Here is a 24370-nt window from a genome sequence, read left to right as displayed (position 1 = left end):
AGGTAAAAAGAAGGCCAATTGAATTTTTTTTTTTTTTTTGAAACAGAGTTTCGCTTTGTTGCCCAGGCTGGAATGCAATGGCACGATCTCGGCTCACTGCAACCTCCACCTCCTGGGTTCAAGCAATTCTTGTGCCTCAGGCTCCTGGGTAGCTGGGATTATAGGTACCCGCCATCACACCTGGCTGTTTTTTTGTTTTTTTTTTTTTGTTTTTTTTTGCATTTTAGTACAGATGGGGTTTCACCATATTGGCCAGGTTGGTCTCGAACTCCTGAGCTCAGGCAATCTGCCTGTTTCGGCCTCCAACAAATACAAATCTAACAAAACATTTGGGGCTTAAGGTGGCTTTTTAATTTCAAGGAGTATTCAACATGGCATACTTTTTTTTTTTTTTTACAACTGTTTATTTTTGTGAAAGTGAGAGCTATGCAATCCAAAACAATCCAAACCATGTATGAAAGTCCAAAGATGGAAGGGGAGAGAGTGTTTCACATTCTGCTCTGTATAGGAGACAGTTGTGAGCTTTGTGGTGGCTGTCCTTCACCTCTCTCCCTGCCTGCGTCACACACGTGAGCACGTGTACAGCTTTACAGTGTGGTGTGTGTTGAGCTGTCGCTGGTCAGTATGGATAGACCCACATAGCTTGGAGCATGTGTTGAAGAGTGAAAATGTCAGAGCCAGCGTACTGGCTTTGAGTCTCTGCCCTGCCATTGATGAGCAGGACATGACGGACAAGCGATCTCTGTGTCTGTTGCTTGTCTGCAAAGTGGGACGCTGGCTGTGCTGCCCTGTTGGGCTGCTGTGAGGGTGGAGTGAGTTAACACACACACAGCCTGTAGAAGGGTGGCCATCTGCAGTTGTCTCTGGTGGCTGTGTGACGTTCTGGAGGGAATGTCGTTCTAAGTGACAGCTTGCTGAACACCCTGTGCACCCTTCTTGCAGGTGTCGAGTGATGCTCACTCGATACTCTGAGTGTGGCCAACATGCGGGGCTCAGGTGGCTTACTGCTTTTCCTTCCAAAGGCCAACTGTGGTGACCTTGCTGAAGACGGATCATCCGTTTCAGGGTCTGGAGTCGGGGTCCCACACTGCTTGCTGTGAGGGGATGGGGGTGGTGCTGGCCTCTGAGCAGCCCTATGGGGCTGAGGGCTGGCCCAGGTGCTCTCACAGGGCGACCTCCTGACGCCCCTGCTTATTGTGGCCCACGTTCCTAACCCCACCCTCAGGTTCTGGGGCAGGAAGCAGTTCCCTGCACTTGGCTACCGGGAAGGAAGGTTGCGTGGGAGGCAGAGGCTTCCTGTGTGACCTGGAGCTGATCTTTCCTGCCCCTGCAGGTGCATGACATACTTCTATTGCTTTAGAATGTATTTATTCTTTCAGATGTTTAAAACATTGAACAGATGAGAACATTGAGGCACAATGTGACAACACAAACTCCTCTAGTTGGCTAACTTTAGCTGTGGGTTTAATCTGTGACTTGATTCTGTAGCAACTGCAGAACAAGCAACACAGGCTTTGGAGTCAGGTTCTATTTATATCTGTGGCCTTCGGAAATGCATTAGTAATTCTTAAAATGTATTGTACGTACAAACAACATGGGGATCTTGTTGAATGCAGATTCTAATTCAGGAGATCCAGGGTGAAGCCTCAGATTCTGTATTTCTAACAAGTTCTCAGATAATGGTGATGCTGGGGGGTCTAGGACCACATTTTGAGTATCAGAAAACTATCTAAACCTTAATTTTCTCATCTGTAAAATAGGGACAGTGATTACTACCTGGGAAGATTATAGGCAGCATTAAATGAGTTCATGAGGTGAAGTATCTGACATATAGGAGGATTGCCACAAATATAAATGTGCCTCCTCTTCCCTTTCACCTATTTTGTTCCTACTTAGCTCAACAGCTTGTTCAACTCTTTATGCAAGTTTTCTCTGTCCGTTTTCACTAGGGTCATTTCCATATTTATGTGGCACAATCAGGTTCATAGCAGAAAGGCATGTATGATTCACTAAGAGCTCATCTTTGTCCTCTTTCCCGAAATCAGTGTTTTATGTTACCTCCAATGTTATATGGAAAATCTAAGCCAAATGTGAATGTTCAAAATCGAGTTGATGTGCAAGTTGCTCAAAATAGCTTTAAATCTTTACTTAACCATTAACAAAAAATTATTATTTGCGATCACAAAACAAAACCTAATTGTATTCTTAAAAGAAACATATTTATTTATTTATTTATTATTTTTTGAGACAGTCTTGCTCTGTTGTCCAGGCTGGTGTACAGCGGCGCAGTCTTGGCTCACTGCAACCTTGCCTCCTGGGATCAGGTGATTCTCCTGCCTCAGCCTCCCGAGTTGCTGGGACTACAGGCACGTGCCACCAGGCCCAGTACAACACACACACACACACACACAAAATACAATAGCTTTTGTATTTTTAGTAAAGACGGGGTTTTGCCATGTTGGCCAACCTGGTCTTGAACTTCTGGGCTCTAGTGATCTGCCTGCCTGGGACTCCCCAAATGTTGGGATTACAGGCGTGAGCCACCATGCCCAGCCTAATTTTTGTATTATTAGTAGAGATGGGTTTTGTCTTGTTGGCCAGGCTGGTCTCGAACTCCTGGCCTCAAGTAATCTGCCTACCTTGGTCTCTCAATATGCTGGGATTACGGGCATGAGCCACCATGCCCAGCCAAGAAATACTTTTAAAATAAATGGTTTCAAAATGGTTAGAAATAAAAGAATATGCAAAGCATACCAGAAAATGCAAACGTAAGCCAAATGAGGATTCTAATCTTAATATCGGACCTGTTAGAAGTCAATTCGCAAACTGTTCCAGAAAGTAAATGAGAAAGAAACACTTCCTAGCCCATCCTCTGAGGCCAGTATTATCCTGATACCCAAGCCAAAGATATCACAAGAGAAGAAAACTACAGGTCAGTATCCATTAGGAATGTAGATGCAAACATCACCCTCAACAAAATACTAGCAAACAAAAGAGAATTCTACACCGTAATCAACAGGGATTTATCCCACGAATGCAAGATTGGCTTAACATTTGAAAATCAATTAATGCCATATACCACATTAATAGAAAAAAAGGACAAAAATCACATGATCATTTCAATAGATACAGAAAGAGCATTCAATAAAATCTGGTACCTCTCAAGATAAAAGTTCTACAGCTAGAAGGGAAATTCTTCCAACTTGTTAAAGGGCATCTATGAAAGACCTACAGTTAATACTACATTTAATAGTGAAAGAGTGCTTACTTTCCCTCTAAGATCAGTAACAAAACAAAGATGTCCACTCTCATGACTTGTATTTAACTTTGTAGTAGAGGTTCTAGCCAAGGTTAATTAGGAAAAAAAAAAAAGAAAGAAAGAAAAATAAAAGACATCTGGACTGGAAAGGAAGAAATAAAACTATTTCTAGTTTTACTTTGCAAAAGTAATGACACTGCAAATGTCATTGCAAGATCAATATAATAAATCAATTGCATTTCAATACATTAGCAACAATCTGAAAATGAAATTCAAAAACAATTTCTTTTATATAACATCAAAAAGGATAAATACTTAGGAATAATTTTAACAAGAAGTGTAAGGCTTGTTTACTAAAAACTGCAAGACATTGTTGAAAGAAATGAAAGGTCTAAATAAATGGAAAAACATTCTATGTTCATGGATTAGAAGACAATATATTAAAATATCAGTACTCCCTAAGTTGATCTATGGATTCAATGCAACCCCTATCAAAATCCCAGAAATTGACAAGCTGATCTTTACATTCATGTGGAAATGCAAGGAACATAGAATGGCCAAAACAGTCTTGAGAAGAATGATACAATTGGAGTACTCACACTTGCAATTTCAAAACTTACTACAAAGCTGTAGTAATTAAGACAGTACTGCCATAAAAATAGACATGAAGGTCAATGAAATAGAATTTAGAATTGACTCTAACTTTTATGGTCAATTGACCTTTGAAAAAGAGGCCAAAATGATTCAACTGGGGGAATTAATAGTTCTTTAACAAATGGTGTTGGGGAAACTGGATATCCACAGGCAAAAGATTTAGATGCTAAAAAAAAAAGCCAGTAAATGCTAAAGTAAAAAGTTGAGGAAAGTCCTTTATAACTTTGGAGTGGAGAATGACTTTTTATTATGACTAGAAACCTAGAAGCCATAAAAGATCGATAAATTCAATTACTTTTGAAAATACAAGCAAATCCCACCACAAGTAAGGCTTAGAGACAAATGATACTTGGGAAAAATTGTTGCAAGTCATATCAGAAAGGATTAATTTTCCTAAATATGTAAAGAGCTCCAGAAAATGTCACTTCTAATGAACACTTAATACTACAAGTTTACTTGTACCCATGTGAAATGGCATAGGAACAAAAGATGGAAAATAAATTATCAAATTGAATGTGTTTTGGCAGCTACAAAAAAGAATGTCAAAACTCTACATGGATATGGAAATGTCACTAAGATACATTGTTAATTGAGAAAAGAAAGAGTGCATAAGTAACATTTGTCAGCAGGGCGCTGAGGCTCACACCTGTAATCCCAGCAATGTGGGAGGCCGAGGCGGGCAGATCACAAGCTCAGGAGATCGAGACCATCCTGGCTAACACGGTGAAATCCTATCTCTACTAAAAATACAAAAAATTAGCCCGATGTGTTGGCAGGCGCCTGTAGTCCCAGCTACTCGGGAGATTGAGGCAGGAGAATAGCGTGAACCCGGGAGGTGGAGCTTGCAGTGAGCCGAGATCGCGCCACTGTGAGCCGAGATCGCGCCACAACACTCCAGCCTCGGGGACAGAGCAAGACACAGTCTCAAAAAAAAAAAAAAAAAAAAAAAAAAAATTGTCTATTTGTATAAAATGGGAGAAGAATAAGACTATATATTTGCTTTTTATGCAGAAGGATACATAGGAAATTAATAATAGTGGCTTACCTGCAATGGTGAGGACTGTATGGTACAAGTGGATAGATGGGAAATGGGGCAGAAGAAGGAGAATTTATTATTTATTATTTTTTGAGATGAAAGTGTTATGTATTTAAATATTACATCGAATTTTTAAAAAGGGCTCCAAACTACTTTGTATTCTACTTTGAAATTTTTCAGACTTAAACAAATAGGGCTTTTTCAGTCAAGCAGCAGGGCTCATGGCTGCCCCTGCATCTCCACTCCCTGACTTCATCTCTGCTGGCTTTTGCGTCCTCACTCTCAGGCAACCCCCATCCCACCTCGACCTGCTTTTCTGGTCTGATTCCTTCTGTTCCTCCTCGCTCTTCAAAAGTGTATGCTGTAGCACCAACCCTACTAAAAACCTGTTCCAAACACACACACACACACACACACACACATACACACACACACACACACACACACACACACACACACACAGGAACACGCGCGCACACGGGCACAGGCGCACGCACACACAGGCACGCGCACGCGCACACGCGCACAGGGCACAGGCGCACGCACACACAGGCACGCGCACGCGCACACGGGCACAGGCGCACGCACACACAGGCACGCGCACGCACACACGCGCACACGGCACAGGCATTCCACTCACTCCCACTATGCCGAGCTCTTTTGTGCTTTTGAGTCTTTGCTCACACAGAAAAGAAAGTCAGTGTGGAAGATCTCAAAGGTCAGTGTATCAATAACCCATTTCTTTTCTTTTTTTTTTTTTTTTTGAGGCGGAGTCTCGCTCTGTCGCCGGGACTGGAGTGCAGTGGCCGGATCTCAGCTCACTGCAAGCTCCGCCTCCCGGGTTTACGCCATTCTCCCGCCTCAGCCTCCCGAGTAGCTGGGACTACAGGCGTCCGCCACCTCGCCCGGCTAGTTTTTGTATTTTTAGTAGAGACGGGGTTTCACCGTGTTAGCCAGGATGGTCTCGATCTCCTGACCTTGTGATCCGCCTGTCTCGGCCTCCCAAAGTGCTGGGATTACAGGCTTGAGCCACCGCGCCCGGCCCAATAACCCATTTCTTAAAGAAAAGTTTTTGTTTTTCCCTTCGAGATAATTCAACCTTGCCCAAAGGCCTAGCTGTCATTTCTAGCAAGCCCCAGCTAGATGGCCCTGGTACTTTCTCCCACTCTCTTTTTCTTCTGGGTTAGTATCCTAGGGCTGCCATGACAAGTACTACAAAATGAGCGGCTTAAAACAATAGACATCTACTTTTTCATAGTCTAGAAGTCTGAAATCCAGGTGCCAACAAGTTTGGTTCCTTCTAGAGGCTCTGAGGGAGAAACCATTCCGTGTTTGGGATGGCAATAGTAGCTTAAAATGGTGACCTCTGTAGACATCCTTGAAGCTAGTGATGGCCATGTGTCCCAGTTCTGGCAATGAAAAAAATATAAACAGAAGTTTGCTGAGTGCAAGATCTAGGAAATCTGTTATTTTCCTAAAAACAAGGGATAGGCTCAACTAACATGTAAGTTTGCCCTTCACTCTTCCTACTCCCTCTTGATTGCACTGTGGCTGTGATGTTTGCAAATATAGCATTTATCTTGTGGACATGTTGCAGAGAACAGCAAGCCAGGGGTGGCTGAACAGAGATGGGTAGAAGAAGCCTCGCTCTTTGATGGGTTAAAGGAACTACAATGTCAACCCTGGCAGTCCACAACTGACTTGGTTTGTCTTTTTTTTTTTTTTTTTGAGATAGAGTCTCGCTCTGTCTCCCAGGCATGATCTTGGCTCACCGCAACATTTGCCTCCCAGGTTCAAGTGATTCTCCCGCCTCAGCTGAGGTTACAGGCTGCGCCACCGTGCCCAGCTAATTTTTGTATCTTTAGTACAGACAGGGTTTCACCATGTTGGCCAGGTTGGGCTCGAACTCCTGACCTCAGGTGATCCACCCGCCTCGGCCTCCCGAAGTGCTGGGATTACAGGTGTGAGCCACTGCGTCTGGCCTCTTTTTTTTTTTTTTTTTTTTTTTTTTTTAATTGAGATGGAGTCTCACTCTGTCACCCAGGCTGGAGTACAGTGGTGCCATCTTGGCTCACTACCACCTCCGCCTCCCAGGTTCAACCAATTCTCCTGCCTGAGCCTCCCAAGTAGCTGGGATTATAGGCGCCCATCACTATGCCTGGATACTTTTTTTTTTTTTTGTATTTTTAGTAGAGACAGGGTTTCGCCATATTGACCAGGCTGGTCTTGACCTCAGGTGATCCGCCTGCCTCTGCCTCCCAAACTGCTGGGATTACAGGCCTGAGGCACTGCGCCTGGCCTGAAGAATCTTTTCAAATGCAACAGGGAGAGGTAAGGTTGTATCAGAATGTTTTCAACTGTAAGTATTCAAGGTAGTTGGAAACAGTAAAGAAATGTATTACCTCATATAACAAGAAGTCCCAAGATAGAGTGGCTCCCCGGTCGGTTAATTCATTGACTCAAAGATATTATCAAGGGCCCAGATTTTTTTTCATCTTCTGCTCTGCTATTTTCAGCGTGTTGACTTGATCTCTCTCTCTCTCTCTTTTTTTTTTCTGTTGCTCCTTTTGTGGTTGAAAGAGGCTACTGCAGATCCAGGCCTCAGTGAGATATGACAGTATCCAGTGGAAACAGAGTGAACGCCATTTTTCTTTTTTTTTTTTTGCCAGTAACTAAAACCTTTCACAGAAGCCATGCAGCACACTTCATGTCTTTTTGTCCTAACCCAAGCATTGGCAAGAAGAATTAATTCATTTGTTCGCTCTTCACATATTTATTGAATGTCTATTATGTGTCACTAGAGTTAGGAAGCCTCAGATGGCAAAACAGGTAAAAATCATACAGCTTATATTCTAGTGGAAAGAGATTAAAAAAAGAACCAAATGAGTAAAGTGGTGATAAATGTTATTGGGACACACCGGGGCCTATTGTGGGGAGGGGAGGGGGAAGGGATAGCATTAGGAGATATACCTAATGTAGATGACGAGTTAATGGGCGCAGCACACCAACACGGCACATGTATACATATGTAACGAACCTGCACGTTGTGCACATGTACCCTAGAACTTAAAGTATAATAAAAAAAAAAAAGTGCAACGGGAAAGGGAGATAAGTCATCCTGGTTAGAGAGCAGTAGGGAAGGGAGATAATTGGGTTTGACCAGTGAGAAAACATCCCCTGGGGCTGGAGCTGAGGCTAAAGATCACAACACCTGAAGCAGATGGTCCCTTGGAAAAGGAAAATGAATAAAAATGAGGTTCTCCTAGGAAGAAGGAAGTGAGAGACAGTTGTTAAACAGGCAATTACCAGTAAGGGCATGCTATGGAAGTTGTGGGGCACAGTGCAGAATGAAAATGCAGAGTTCTTACTCAAAAAGTAGGAAAAAGTATCACTAAAGGAGACAAATATAACTGTCTTTTTACTTTATTTCACAGTCTTTTTGTTGACCTGTTATGGTGGTTTTAATTTGCTATTTAATATCTTTATAGGTAAGGAAAAATTGAAAATTTCAATTATTAGCATGAATTTTATTATTCATTTTGATATTGTGCAATGCCTGTTTTAAATGCAAACATAAGAGCTTTTAACTAATGTGTGGAATCACCAAAACTGTAGTTCCTATTTTTGTGGCTCCTACATGCATACACATTTTATTCTTACCAGAACAGTGGAAATGACGCACAAAACAAACTCAATTGTCTTATTTCATTTCCTTTTTTAAAAATTTTATTTTTGAGATGGAATCTGGCTCTGTTGCCCAGGCTGGAGTGCAGTGGCACAATCTTGCTTTGGCTCACTGTAGCCTCCGCCTCCTGGGTTGAAGCGATTCTCCAGCCTCAGCCTCCTGAGCAACTAAGATTACAGGTGCACGCCACCACACCTGGCTAATTTTTGTATTTTTATAGATACGGAGTTTCACCATGTTGACCAGGCTGGTCTCAAACTCCTAACCTTAAGTCATCTGCCCACCTTGGCCTCCCAAACAGCTGGGATTACAGGCGTGAGCCACGGTGCCTGGTCTTATTTCACTTCATTTCTTTCTTTTCTTTTCTTTCTTTTTTTTTTTTTTGAGACGGAGTCTCACTCTGTCGCCCAGGCTGCGGCTCACTGCAAACTTCGCCTCCCGGGTTCAAGCAATTCTCCCGCCTCAGGCTCCTGAGTAGCTGAGATAACAGGCGCCCACACCACGCCTGGCTAATTTTGTATTTTTAGTAGAGATGGGGTTTCACCATATTGGTCAGGCTGGTCTCAAACTCCCGACCTCGTGATCTGCCCACCTCGGTCTCCCAAAGTGCTGGGATTACAGGCATGAGCCACCGCGCCTGGCCTTATTTCATTTCTTAATAGGTGCACGTTCTACCCATAGTGCACTTGTTATTTATTGATAAGGAAGTTACAGAAAGGAAAAGAAATTATTGGCTGTCCTATCTTTCCCTTTCTTTCTATGTTGTTTGTTTCCAGCATAAGTGGTTGGCTAATATAGGAAAGTACATGAATAAGAAAGGAAATGGTAGGATTTCTTGATTGTTTGTGTTTCTTAGAATGTCATTGTCTTCTTTCTGCATTTATAGCGGATTTGGTTTGAACATAAAGTTTGGGGGTTTCAGTGCTCCCATTAATCATAGATATAACACACTTACGTTGTACTTCCTGTGAATCTCCATAAGCTCTTACACGCTGTGGGTCCAATTGAATACTGTGCTCATGGGGCATTGCTTTTCCCCAATTTTAGATTTCTGAGCAAAATAAATGCCGCATTTTTAAAGCTGTGAAATTTTCTGGTGGTTTGTTATGTAGTGATAGTAACTGGAATATATACCAAAATAGGTCTGTACCTTTGAAAATGTAATCTCCTCAGTCATGACTCTCAACAAGGAAAGTGATACCTTAGAATCAACTGGGTCACATTTTCAAAATATAGAAAAACTCCATGACAATATATTCTATGATAACACGAATTTGGATATAACAGAATTGACTTCTGTCTTCCACCCCACCTTGTTCTCAAAATCCCCATCATATTTAACTTGGAGAAGAAAACTGCCACCTGGAGTGCCAAACTGCCACGGGGACCTAGACAGATTCTGATTGTGCCGCTGGAGCCCTGGAGTTACCAGCTGGATTGCTGGTTAGACTCACTCTGTTAATTTATTTAATCTTGGATCAAGGTAATACTAAATTTTACGTTATTGAATATTTTGTACCCAACTTATTATGTTACAGTGGGGTTTTATGCATGGCTGACTGGATCAGTCCTTCCAAATTCATTTCCTCTTTCTAGATCCACAGGTAAACTACATTTTCCAGGGCCTTTGAGTCAATGTGTGGCAGTATGACTAATTCTTGCCGATAGAATGTGAGCAGAAATGAGATGACATTTTCAATTGGGACAGTTAGGAATGAGTGTGCCTTCTCATTTTTTTCTCCCCTTGTTGTCAACTGGATGGCACATTGTTGAAAATGGTGGATGCCCAGCATGGAAGAAGACTGAACCATCACTTAGAGGAGAGCTGCTTACCCCTCACTGGGTTGTGGCATGAACAATAAATACACTTTTAAGATACTGAAATTTGAGAGTTTTAATTTTTACTATAGCATAGCCTAGCCTGTATAAGGAATTTAAAGGGGATTGCTGCTATAACCCTAAAATATGTGTTATTGGCTTAATAGTTGAATACAGGAGAATAAGGAAACTGATATTCTGGGCTGCAGAGATGGCAGATCTGTGGTATAGACTGGTAAAGTATTTGGTAAAACTGCTTCCTGTGATATCTTGAGAGGTAGGCCATGGCCCTACTGAGCCAGCAACTCTGGGGGAAATAGTTATAAAGAGCCAAATTGTTACTGCATGTTGGTTTCTATTTGCTGCATTTTGGGAAAGTATTACAAGAAAGCGATGAGGTTAGGAGATAATTGGCTGGTGTAACCAGAAATAAAAGAAATAAAGAGACTCTAAAAATTTGAGGCATTGAAAGGTTGGAAAAATCCAACGGCTTCTAGACTCCCAAATATAGGTAATAAGACTGAGACAAAGTCCTTGAATGACAGGCAAAGATTAGGTTAAGAACATGGCCATTCCATTCAAGGTTGATAGCCTCAAGGTAACCTGTTTTTATTTATTTCAGAGAAAGAGATATTGTGAGTGAAGGAGAAAAAAGAAAGGCAGGTTTGAGAAAGAACTTTGGGTTCTTATTAACGTAAGGCATGGGTTTATTGCAAACATATCATTTTTTGAGAAAATTATATTGCCACAGAATCCAACCTTTGAATGTTTCAGACTTAAAACAACCCTTAGGCTCCTAAAGGGCCACGTGCAGGAGAAGTAGGCTATAAAATTTTTTCAGCCCCCAAGAAGGACAGGACATACACCTTCAGATGCGGGGAACAAGGAGAATAGGTTAGCTGGGTGTAGAGGTGCACGCCTGTGGTCCCAGCTACTCAGGAGTCTGAGGTGGGAGGATTGGTTGAGCCCAGGAGGTCAAGGCTGCAGGGAGCCGTGTTCATGCTGCTACACTCCAGCCTGGGTGACACAGGGAGAGACTCTGTCTCAAACAACAACAATAGCAACAACAATAACAACAACCAACCAGGAGAATAGAAAAGAGAGAATCTCTCACAGCGCTGATCCAGGGACCAGAGAAAATGAGGAAATTCTTCCCAGGGAGCAAAAAAAGGGACTTAATGGAATTTCTTCCACAGGGCAGATACGTGTCTACCCAGAGGATTCCACAATTCCTATGAACTAGTGATTGTTGTATGTCTTTCATTCTTTCCTTTTTCAAATGGAGTTTTAAAAATTGGCAAAAATTTTATACACTGTGGAATGGCTAAATCAAGCTAATTAGCATACGCATTACCTCACGTACTTTTATATTTTGGTCATGAGAACACTAACCATCTACTCTCAGCAATTTTCAAGTGCATAGCACATTGCTATTAACTGTAGTTCCCCATGTTGTGTAATAGAGCGCTTGAACTTTTTCATCCTAACTGAAATGTTGTAGCCTTTCGCCAATTCTCCCCAATCCCTTTCTTCTCAGCTTCTAGTCAATCCCCACTGACTTCCGACTTCAGAGTTTGACTTTTAAAAAATGTATGTATGTATGTATGTATGTATTTTTATACAGTTGTATGAAACAGTTTTAAAATTAACCTTGTAATGTTGTTCTCCTTTTATTTTGTTTTTAATATTTATGGGTACATAATATATATTTATGGGATATGTGAGTTATTTGGATACAGGCATACGATGTGTAATGATTGTTAGGGTAAATGGGATATCTATCACCTCAAGCATTCATCCTTTGTATTACATATAATTCAATTACACTCTTTTTTCTTTTTTTTTGAGACAAGGTCTCACTCTGTCACCCAGGGTGGAGTGCAGTGGCATGATCTCGGCTCACTGCAACCTCCACTTCCTGGGTCCATGCGATTCTTCCACCTCAGCCTCCCAAGTAGCTGAGCCTACAGGTGTGCGACACCATGCCCAGTTAATCTTTTATTTTTTAGTAGAGACAGGTTTTCACCATGTTGGTCAGGCTGGTCTCGAACTCCTGACCTCAAGTGATCTACCCACTTTGGGCTCCCAAAGTGCTGGGATTACAGGCACAAGCCACCATAACTGGCCTCAATTATACTATTTTAGTTATTTTAAAATGTACAATTAAATTATTGACTGTCACAACCGTGTGCTTTCGAATGCTAGATCTTATTCATTCTTTTTATTTTTTTTCTGTACTACCTGTTAAATATCCCCCCATCCCCCGCCTCCCCAACTACCCTTTCTAGTCTCTGGTAACCTTCATTCTATTCTCAATCTCCATGGATTCAATTGTTTTGATTTTTAGCTCTCACAAATGAGTGAAAACATACAAAGTTTGTCTTTCTGTGCATGGTTTATTTCACTTAATATAATGACCTCCACAGCTCTATTCACAAATGACAGGATCTCATTCTTTTTTATGGCTGAATAGTACTCCACTGTGTATATGTAGCACATTTTCTTTATCCATTCACCTATTGATGGATACAGGTTGTTTCCAAATCTTGACTGTTGTGAATCATGCTACAATAAACATGGGAGTGCACATATCTCTTTGATATACTGATTTCCTTTCTTTTGACTATATACCCAGCAGTGGAATTGCTGGATCATATGGTAGTTCTATTTTTAGCTTTTTGAGGAAACTCCAAACTATTCTCCATAGTGGTTGTACTAATTTACCTTCCCATCAACAGCGTACAAGGATCCCCTTTTCTTCACATTCTTGCTAGTATTTGTTATTGCTTGACTTTTGGATAAAAGCCATTTTAACTGAGGTGAGATGATATCTCATTGCAATTAAAAAAAAAAAAAATAGAGACGGGGTCTTGCCATGTTGTCCAGGTTTGTCACAAACTCCTGGGCTCAAGCAATCCACCTGCCTCAGACTCCCAATCTCATCTGGGATTACAGACGTGAACCACTGTGCTGGCCCATTGCGATTTTGATCTGAATTTCTCTGATAATCAATTATGCTGAGCACTTTTTCATAGCCTTATTTGCCATTTATATGTATTCTTCTGAGAAATGTTTCTTCAAATATTTTGCCCATTTTAAATTGGATTATTAGATGTTTTTCTTATAGAGTTGTTTGAGCTCCTTATATATTCTGGTTATTAATCCTTGTCAGATGGTTAGTTTGCAGATATTTTCTCCCCCTGTGCATTGTTTCTTCACTCTACTGATTATTTTCTTTGCTGTGCAGAAGCTTTTTAACTTGATGTAACCCTATTTGTCCATTTTTGCTTTGATTGCCTGTGCTGGTAGGATATTACTCAAGAAATTATTTGCCCACTACAATGTCCTGGAGAGTTTCTCTAATGTTTTCTTATAGAGGTTTCATAGTTTGAAGTCTTAGAATCCATTTTGATTTGATTTTTTTGTGTTTGTTTTGAGACAGTCTCGTTCTGTCACCCAGGCTGGAGTGCAGTGGTGTGTTCTTGGCTTACTGCAACCTCCACTTCTGGGGTTCAAGTGATTCAGATGCCTCAGCCTCTCAAGTAGCTGAGATTATAGGCGCTTGCCACCATGCCTCCCTAATTTCTGTATTTTTAGTGTGGACAGGGTTTTGCCATGTGGGTCAGGCTGGTCTTGAACTCCTGATCTCAAGTGATCCACCTACCTTGGCCTTGCAAAGTGCTAGGATTATAGGCGTGAGCCACCATGCCTAACTGATTTTATTTTATTTTTTTAATAGCAAGTGATAGGAGTCTAGTCTAGGTGTGAGGTAATATCCCATTCTCCTGCATACGGATATCTAGTTTTCCTGGCAACATTTATTGAAGAGACTGTCCTTTTCCCAGTGTATGTTCTTGGCACCTTTGTTGAAAATGAGTTCACTGTAGATATATGAATTTGTTTCTGGGTTCTCTATTGTGTTCTATTGGTCTGTGTATCTATTTTTATGCCAGTACCATACTGTTTTGGTTGCTATAGCTCTGTAGTCTAATTTGAAGTAAGGTAATGTGATTCCTCCAGTTTTGTTAGTTTTGCTCAGGGTGACTTTGGCTCTTCTGGGTCATTTGTGGTTCCATATAAATTTTAGGATTTTTTTTTTTTTATTTCTGTGAAGAATGCCATTGGTATTTTGATAGGAATTGTATTGAATCTGTTGATTACTTTGGGTAGTATGTATGAACATTTTAAAGATGTTGATTCTTCCAATCCATTAACATGGAATATCCTTCCATTATTTTGTGTCCTATTCAATTTTTTTCATCAATGTTTTATAGGTTTCATTGTAGAGATCTTTCACTTCTTTGGTTAATGTCCAAGTATTTAATTTTATTTGTAGCTATAGTAAATGGGGTTATTTTCTTGATTTCCTTTTCAGACTGTTTGCTGTTGGCATATAGAAATGCTAATGATTTCCGTATGTTGATTTTGTATTCTGCAACTTTACTGAATTTGTTTATCAGTTCTAATAGTTTTTTGGTGAATGACTTCTTAACAATTCCACATATAAGTGAGATTGTGTAGTATTTGTTTTTCTGTGCCATGTTTATTTCACTTAGGTGAAATAATTTCACCTAATTTAAGTGACATAAACATAATGTGTTAAGTCAAATAAACATAATGAAGTGTCTTCATTATGTTAGGTTCAGTCACATTGTCACAAATGACTGGATTTTCTTTAAGGCTAAGTAAATATACACTATTCCGTTGTATATATATATCATATTTTCTTTATCCATTCATTCATTGATGAACGCTTAAGTTGATTTTATATTTGGCTATTGTGAGTAATGCTGCAAAGAATATGGGAGTTTAGACATCTTTCATGATTTCATATCCTTTGGCTATATGCCCAATGGTGGGATTGCTGTATCATGTGGTAGTTCTATTTTTAATTTTTTGAGGGATCTCTATGCTTTTTTCCATAATGGCTGTACTAATTTACATTCCCAGCAATAGTGTGCAAGCATTTATTTTTCTTTTCCTTTTTTTTTTTTTTGAGATGATATCTTGCTCTGTCACCCAGGCTGGAGTGCAGTGGCATGATCTCGGCTCACTGCAAGCTCCGCCTCCCAGGTTCACGCATTCTCCTGCCTCAGCCTCCCGAGTAGCTGGGACTGCAGGTGCCCACCACCACACCCAGCTAATTTTTTGTATTTTTTTTTTTTTTTAGTAGAGATGAGGTTTCACCATGCTAGCCAGGATGGTCTCAATCTCCTGACCCTGTGATCCACCCGCCTCAGCCTCCCAAAGTTCATTTTTGTTTATATTCTTGTCGACATTTGTTATCTTTTGTCTTTTTGGCAACAACCATCTTAACAGGTGTGAGGTAATATCCCATTGTGCTTTTAATTTGCATTTCTGTGGTGATTAATGATATTGAGCATTTTTTTTCAAATACTTTTTGGCCATTTGTATGTCTTCTTTTGGGAAATGTCTGTTTGTATCCTTTGTCCATTTTAAAATTGATTTATTTTCTTGCTATTGAGCTGTTGGAGTTCCTTGTAAGTTTTGGATAGTAACCCCCTTATTAGATGTATAATTTGCAATTTTTTCCCACTCTATACAGTGTATCTTTACTCTGTTGATTGTTTCCTTTGTTGCATAGAAGGTTTCTAGTTTGATGAAATTTCATTAAATGGAATTTAAAAAGTGTTCTTCTTTTAAGATAGTTTTAGATTTATGGAAGAGTTGTAAAGATGGTACAGACAAGATGTATTTCTTTTGTATAGCTTTTCCTAGTAATTAACATTTTATATAACCATGGTGTATTTATCAAGACTAAGAAATTAATATTGGTACAACACTATTAACTATAGACTTTATTCAGATCTCATCAGGTTTTCACTGCTGTCTTTTTTTTTTTTTGGTGTCAGGATCCAATCTAGGATGGCATGTTGCAATTTAGTCAACATGTCTCCTTAGTGTATTTCAATCTATGTCAATTTCTTGGTCTTTCCTTGTTTTTTTATGCCTTTGATTATTGAAGATTAATAGTTAAATTTTAGTACAACATTCCTCAATCCTGATTTGTCTGATGTTTTCTCATGATTATTCTGGAATTATCGAGTTTCAGGAAGAATAACACAGAGGTGAAGAGCCCTTCTCTTAACATCATATCAGAAGGTACACGATGGGTGATTTTATTGCAGTTATCCTGTCCCTACACCACCATTATAGATTGGATGTGGTGAGAGAGAAGATAGTTTGTGATTTTAGATTTTAATTTGTGAGATCATGAGGATCTTCCTCCAGATTTGATGGAAAAGATAGCATATCACTGGATGCTGGATCTTGAGCTGGACGCAATGACTGGATGTCACTTTAGAATGTTTCTCTTGAGGAGGGAGTGAGAATGTTCTATATATGAATGGAAGTGTGAAACAGCTCTGATTATCAGAAGGGCAGACCATGGCAGAAATAGACTAGGTTTTCACCAAATACATTTCCTCTTCTTGGACACACAGTGAAATAACGTTTCTTAGCTTTCTTGTATCTGTGTGGGGCCATAAGAATAGTTCTTTTCAATAGAATGTGACTTGGAATGATTTGTCACTTCTGGTTTCAGATTGTTAAGAGGGAGTGCCTTCTATGCACTCTCCCTCTCATCCCTCAACTGCCAAGTGGATACTGGGGGCTTCCTTGAAACTATGAGTTGGAGGTGGTAGAGCCAGAGATTGCAAAGAGGCCTGTACTTTGAGGACAACTTGGAGAACAGTCCAAGCCTATGCTATGAGAAAGAAGTAAGCCTTTATTGTGTTAAGACACTGAGATTTGAGGTTTATTTATTTTAACAGCATAGCTCAACCTGTCCTGACTAATACAATATACACACCCATCCTGCAGTATGATATGCCCTAGGTGGTATGTGAACATATGTATTTTTAAAATCTAATCACGTGATTCTGCTTCTTCTCTTTCATCCCTTATTCCCATCAACCCACTTATTTCTACATATTGGTTCAGTTTAAGAACCATAAGAAATCAGATCTATTTCAAAGGTCAACTTAGAAGGAAAATGTTTCAATCGAGAGGAAGATGTTAGCTGAGAATGAAAGGCTGTTTAGATGGCAAGTTCAAACAAAGGAGACTACTATGAAAAGGTAAAACATCCTCCCTCCCTCCCTTCTTTCCTTCTTCCCTCCCTCCCTCCCTCCCTCCCTCCCTTCCTTTCCTCCCTTCCTTCTTTCCTTCTTTCTTTCCTCTTACTTTGGATTTAATTTTCTCTTCTTTTTCTTGTTTCCTAACTTGGAGGCTTAGATTGTGGATTTTAGGTCTTCTTTTCTAATGTATTCATTCAATGCTATAGATTTCCGTCTAAGCACTGTTTTCACTGCATCTCACAAATTTTGATATGTTGTATCTTTATTTAGTTTAAAATATTTTTAAAATTCTCTTGAGATATCTTCTGTCACCCATGTATTAGTTGGAATTGTATTGTTTAGTCTTCAAGTAACTTGGGATTCTCCAGCTATCTTTTTGTTATTGATTTCTAGTTTATTCCATTGTGGTCTAAGAGAAGACATTGTATGATTTCTTTTCTTTTAAATTTGTTAAAATATTTTTTGTGGCTCAGAATGGGATCTATTTTGGTCAGTGTCCCATGTGAGCTTGAGAAGAATGTGTAATCCACTGTTGTTTGATTGATAGGGCTGTTGAGTTCAACTACATACTTACGGGTATGTAGTTGAACTACATGCCCATACCCAGGACACACAGGGTTATGTCCTGATAAACCCATCCTAGGTTGTAAATATCGTGAGTAAAAAATGCGTTTAATACACCTAACCTACCAAAGTCTTCAACTATAATAGTGGATTCACCTATTTTTCCTTGCAGTTCTATCAGTTTTTTCCTACACATATGTTGATGTTCTAATTTGTGAACAAATTAAGGATTGTTAAGACTTCTAGGAGAATTGACCCCCTTCTCATTATGTAATATCCCTTTTAATCCCTGATAACTTTCCTTGCTCTGAAATCTGCTGTGTCTGAAATTAATATAGCTATTGCCACTTTGTTTTGATTAGTGTTAACATGGTATTTCTTTCTCTATTACTTTACTTTTAATCTGTATGTATCTTTATATTTAAAGGGAGTTTCATGTAGGCAACATATAGCCAGGTCTTGTTTTTTGATCCACTTTAACAATCTCTTTTTTAAAATTGGTGCATACAGACCATTGATGTTTAAGGTGATTATTGATATAGTTGGATTAATATCTACCACATTCGTGACTGTTTTCTACTTGTCACATACATTCTCTGTTCCTATATTGTCTTCCACACTTTTTTTTTGCCTTTGTGGTTTTAATTGAGCATTTTATAAGATTCATTTATTTATCCTTTTTTTAGCATATCAATTATAGTTCTTTTTAAACTTTTAAAAGTGGTTGTCTTAGAGTTTGCAATATACATTTACAATTAATCCAAGTCTGCTTTTAAATAACATGATACTGCTTCATGCATAGTGCAAATACCTTATAGCAATAAAATATTTCTCATTCTTTCCTCCTATCCCTTGTATCACTGCTGTCATTCATTCACTTATACATACATACAAAGTTATATATTCCTTGACTTATGACAGGGTTATGTCCTGATAAACCCATCCTAGGTTGTAAATATCGTGAGTAAAAAATGCATTTAATACACCTAACCTACCAAACATCAAGTTTAGCCTAGCCTAAGTGGTTTTCTTTAGGAAACAGTGCTACTAAAACACAACATGGAAACAGAGCAATTTAAAATGTTCAAGACATTAAATGCAGGACTGTGACTCTATGTTGCCATTTAATATGCTTTGTATTGTAGGATATAAAAACTAATCCCCATCTATGGAATGTTAAGCTGACACCCAGATAGTCAAAGACACTCATAATTCAATATCCCACACTATTTTCTGGTTGTACCAAAAAAATAAACAACCAGCAAATTATTTCACATCTTAAAAAAAACATTTACACTGATACTCATTGTGAAGACCTTGTGGAACCCTTCTACATTAAACTCACAATTGTGTGTATGTGTGGGCTTATTTTGTGAAGACACCAAATGTATATTGTCTCATCTGACAATACTTCTTCAGTTCTGATTCTCCAACACCAACTAGATGTCTGACATTTCAAGTCAATTCTGATGTTGACTTCCCAGATTTAGCATCAGACTCTCCTGGTTTAAGGACTTGATGCCACAATATTTCCCTTGCTTCAGATGTCATTCGCAAGCACTGAGTCACTTGTATTTCTGACTTACTGGCTATAAATTAGGCATTTCCACACTTCCCTCCTTAGTGTTAATGATTTGCTAGAATGGCTCACAGAACTCAGAAAACTACATTACTTGGCCATTGCTGATTAACTCAATCTCCAGTCCCTCTCTCCTTCCTGGAGGCTGGGCAGAAAGTCTCAAGTTTCTAACCAAGACTTAATCTTTCTGGTGATCAGCCCCCCCTTCCTGAAGCTATCTAGGGACTGCCAAGAGTTGTCTCAGTAAAACAAAAGATGCTGCTATAACCCTTATTACTCATTTCAAGGGCTTTGGGACCTCTGTGCCAGAAACTGGTGACAAACACCCATTTTTTTTTTTTTTTTTTTTTTTTTTGGTTATACCATATCCCCCTATGACTGGGTCCTCCTGGAGTTTTAAAACAACTTTTGGCCGGGTGCGGTGGCTCAAGCCCGTAATCCCAGCACTTTGGGAGGCCGAGACGGGCGGATCACGAGGTCAGGAGATCGAGACCATCCTGGCTAATACGGTGAAACCCCGTCTCTACTAAAAAATACAAAAAACCAGCCGGGCGACGAGGCGGGCGCCTGTAGTGCCAGCTACTCGGGAGGCTGAGACAGGAGAATGGCGTCAACCCGGGAGGCGGAGCTTGCAGTGAGCTGAGAGCCGGCCACTGCACTCCAGCCTGGGCGGCAGAGCAAGACTCCGTCTCAAAAAAAAAAAAAAAAAAAAAAAAAAAACAACTTTTATTTTAGGTTCAGGGGTGCATGTGAAAGTTTGTCATATAGGTAAATTCATGTCATGGGGGTTTGATGTACAGATTATTTTATCACCCAGGTACTAAGCCTAGTACTCAATAGTTATTTGCTCCTCTCCCTCCTACCACTCTCCACCCTTTGGTAGACCCCAGTATTTGTTGTTTTGCTCTTTGTGTCCATATGTTCTCATCATTTAGCTCCCACTTCCAAGTGAGAACATTCTGTATTTGGTTTTCTATTCCTGCATTAATCTCCTAAGGATAATACCTCCAGCTCCATTCATGTTCCTGCAAAGAACATGATATTATTCTTTTTTATGACTGCATAGAATTCCATGGTTTATATGTACCATATTTTCTTTACCCAGTCTACCATTGATGGGAATTTAGGTTGATTCTGTGTCTTTGTTATTGTGAATAGTGCTGCAGTGAACATACGCATGCATGTGCCTTTAGGATAAAGTGGTTTATATTCCTTTGGGAACATATCCTGTAATGGGATTGCTGGGTTGAATGGTAGTTCTGTTTTCAGCTGTTTGAGGAATTGCCACATTGCTTTCCACAATAGTTGAATCAATTTGCATGCCTATCAACAGTGTGTAAGTGTTCCCCTTTTATCTGCAACCTTGCCAACATCTGCTATTTTTTGACTTTTTATTAATAGCTTTCTGACTGGTGTGAGGAGGTATCTCGTTGTGGTTTTGATTTGCATTTTTCTAGTGATCAGTGATACTGAGCTTTTTTTTCATATGCTTATTGGCTCATGTATGTCTTCTTTTGAAAAGTTTCTGTTCACATCCTTTGCCCAATTTATTTATTTATTTTTTTAAAGACAGAGTCTGGCTCTGTTGCCTAGGCTAAGTGCTGTGCTGTGATCTTGGCTCATTGCAATTTCTGCCTCCTGGGCTCAGGTGATCCTCCTGCCTCAGGCTTTTGAGTAGCTGGGACTATAGTCACATACCACCATGCCTGGTTAATTTTTGTGTTTTTAAAAGAGATGGGGTTTTGCCATGTTGCCCAGGCTGGTCTCGAATGACCTGAGCTCAAGTAATCTACCTGCCTTGGTCTTCCAAAGTACTAGGATTACGGGCATGAGCTACCACTCCCAGCCTCTTTGCCCACCTTTTAATGGGGTTGTTTGTCTTTTTTCCTTGTAAATTTGTTTAAGTTGCTTATATGTGCTGAATATTAGACCTTTGTCAGATGCATAGTTTGTAAATCTTTTCTCCTATTCTGTAGGTTGTCTGTTTAGTCTCTTGATAGTTTCTTTTGCTGTGCAGAAGGTCTTAAGTTTAATTAGATCCCATTTGTCAATTTTTGCTTTTGTTGCAATTGCTTTTGGTGTCTTTGTCATGAAATTTTGCCAGTTCCTATATCCAGAATGGTATATCCTGGGTTATCTTCTAGGTTTTTATAGTTTTGGGTTTTACATTTAAATCTTCAATCCATCTTGTGTTGATTTTTGTATATAGTGTAAGGAAGGGGTCCAGTTTCAATCTTCTGCATTTGACTAGCCAGTTATTCTGGCACCATTTATTGAATAGGGAGTCCTTTCCCTGTTGCTTGTTTTTGTCAATTTTATTAAATATCTGTTGGGGGAACCAGCCCCCAATATTTCAATGTAGATTCTTTTCTGTTTTCCCTAAGTGTTGGCTGGTCTGAGAAATAAAAAGAGTACAAAGAGAAGAATTTTACAGCTGGGCTGCTGCGGGTGATATCACATATTGGCAGGTTCTGTGATGCCCACCTGAGCTACAAACCCAGCAAGTTTTTATTAGGGATTCTAAAAGGGGAGGAGATGTACGAACAGGGAGTAAGTCACAAAGATCACATGCTTCAAAGGGCAATAAAAGATCACAAGGCAAAGGCAAAATTAGAATTACTGATGAGGGTCTGTGTCCTGCTGTGCACGCATTGTCTTGATTAACATCTTAGCAGGAAACAGGGTTCGAGAGCAGAAAAACAGTCTGACTAGAATTTACCTGGCTGGAATTTCCCAATCCTAGTAAGCCTGAGGGCAGTGCAGGAGACCAGGGCATATTTCAGTCCTTATCTCAACTGCATAAGACAGACACTCCCAGAGTGGCCATCTATAAACCTACCCCCAGGAATGCATTCCTTCCCCAGGGCTATTCCTTGCTGGGAATAGAATTCAGTGAGTCTCCTACTTGCACATCCATTTATAGGTTTTCTGAGAGAAGAATATGGCTCTATTCTGTCCGACCCCACAGGTAGTCAGACCTTATGGTTATCTTTCCTTGTTCCCTGAAAATCGCTGTTATTCTGTTCTTTTTCAGGGAGCACTGATTTCATATTGTTCAAACACACATATTTTACAATCAATTTGTACAGTTAGCACAATCATCACAGGGTCCTGAGGTGACGTACATTCTCAGCTTACAAAGATAACATGATTAAGGGATTAAAGACAGGCATAAGAAATTATGAGTATTGATTGGGGAAGTGATAAATGTCCATGAAATCTTCACAGTTATGTTCAGAGATTGCAGTAAAGAGAGGCATAAGAAATTATAAAAGTATTAATTTTGGGAACTGATAAATGTCCATGAAATCTTCATAATTTATATTCTTCTGCTGCGGTTCCAGTCAGTCCCTCCTTTCAGGGTCCCTGACTTCCTGCAACAAATATCAGATGGTTGTAGGTGTGTACCCTTATTTCTGGTCTCTCTATTCTCTTCCATTGGTCTATGTGTCTGTTTTTTTATACCAGTACCATCTATTTTGCTTACTTTACCCATGTAGTATAGTTTGAAGTCGGGTAGTGTGATGCCTCCTGCTTTGTTCTTTTTGCTTAGGATTGCTTTGCCTATTCAGGCTCTGTTTTTGTTCCATATGAATTTTAAAATATTTTTTTCTAGTTCTGTGAAGAATGTCTTTGATAGCTTGTTAGGAATAGCATTGAATGTGTAAATCACTTTGGGTAGTATGACCATTTTAACAATATTTATTCTTCCTATCTGTGTGCATGGAATGTCTTCCATTTGTTTGTGTCATCTATGATTTCTTTGAGCAGGGTTTTGTAATTCTGATTGTAGAGATCTCTTACTGGTTAGCTGTACTCCTAGATATTTTATTTTTTTGTGTGTGGCAATTGTGAATGGGATTGTGTTCCTGATTTGAACTCTAGGCTTGGCTGTTGTTGGTGTATAGGAATGCTAGTGATTTTTGTACATTGATTTTGTATCCCAAAGCTTTGCTGAAGTTGCTTATCAGCTCAAGGAGCTTTTGGGCAGAGACTATGGAGTTTTCTAGTTATAGAATCCTGTTGTCTTCAAGCAAGGATAGTTTGGCTTCTTCTCTTTCTATTTGGATGCCCTTTATTTCTTTCTCTTGCCTTATTTATCTGGCCAGGACTTCGAATACTATGTTGAAAAGGAGTGGTGAGACAGGTCATCCTTGTCTTGTGCCGATTTTCAAGGGGAATGCTACCAGCTTTTGCCCATTTTGTGTGATGTTGGCTCTGGGTGTTTGTCATAAATGGCTCTTATTATGTTGAGGTGTGTTCCTTCAATACCTAGTTTTTAACATGATGGGATGTTAAATTTTATCAAAACTCTTCTGCACATCTAGTAAGATAATAACGTGGTTTTTGTCCTTAGTTCTGTTTATGTGATGAATCACATTTATTGATTTGTATATGTTGAACCAACCCTGCATCCCAGAGATAAAGCCTACCTGATCATGGTGGATTAGTTTTTTGATGTGTTACTGGATTCTGTTTGTTAGTATTTTGTTGAGAATTTTGCATCAATGTTTGTCAAGGATATTGACCTGAAGTTTTTGTTGTTGTTGTGTCTGTGCAAGGTTCTGGTATCAGGATGATGCTGGCCTCAAATAATGAATTAGGGAGAGGTTCCTCCTCATTAATTTTTTGGAATAGTTTCAGTAGGAATTGTACCAGCTCTTCTTTGTACATA

General features: G+C 39.6%; 1 protein-coding gene and 1 long non-coding RNA gene across 2 annotated transcripts; one reads left to right on the top strand and one right to left on the bottom strand.

Moving 5' to 3' along the window:
* Window positions 1–386: 386 nt before the first annotated feature.
* Window positions 387–1332, bottom strand: LOC104669585. Its single transcript, XM_010372591.2, has one exon. It carries the CDS (start codon window positions 1054–1056, stop codon window positions 562–564), a length of 495 nt encoding a protein of 164 aa, XP_010370893.1. The 5' UTR covers window positions 1057–1332; the 3' UTR covers window positions 387–561.
* A 5805-nt stretch (window positions 1333–7137) lies between these two features.
* Window positions 7138–10519, top strand: LOC115894232. The gene is made up of 4 exons (XR_004054266.1): window positions 7138–7308; window positions 9986–10117; window positions 10231–10238; window positions 10425–10519. It is a non-coding gene; the product is annotated as an uncharacterized LOC115894232 (long non-coding RNA).
* Window positions 10520–24370: the final 13851 nt, after the last annotated feature.

This window comes from Rhinopithecus roxellana, chromosome 17, assembly GCF_007565055.1.
Source record: "Rhinopithecus roxellana isolate Shanxi Qingling chromosome 17, ASM756505v1, whole genome shotgun sequence".
Taxonomy (NCBI): Eukaryota; Metazoa; Chordata; class Mammalia; order Primates; family Cercopithecidae; genus Rhinopithecus; species Rhinopithecus roxellana.
The sequence above is the reverse complement of the archived record's forward strand: the minus strand, read 5'-3'. Positions and strand labels throughout refer to the sequence as shown.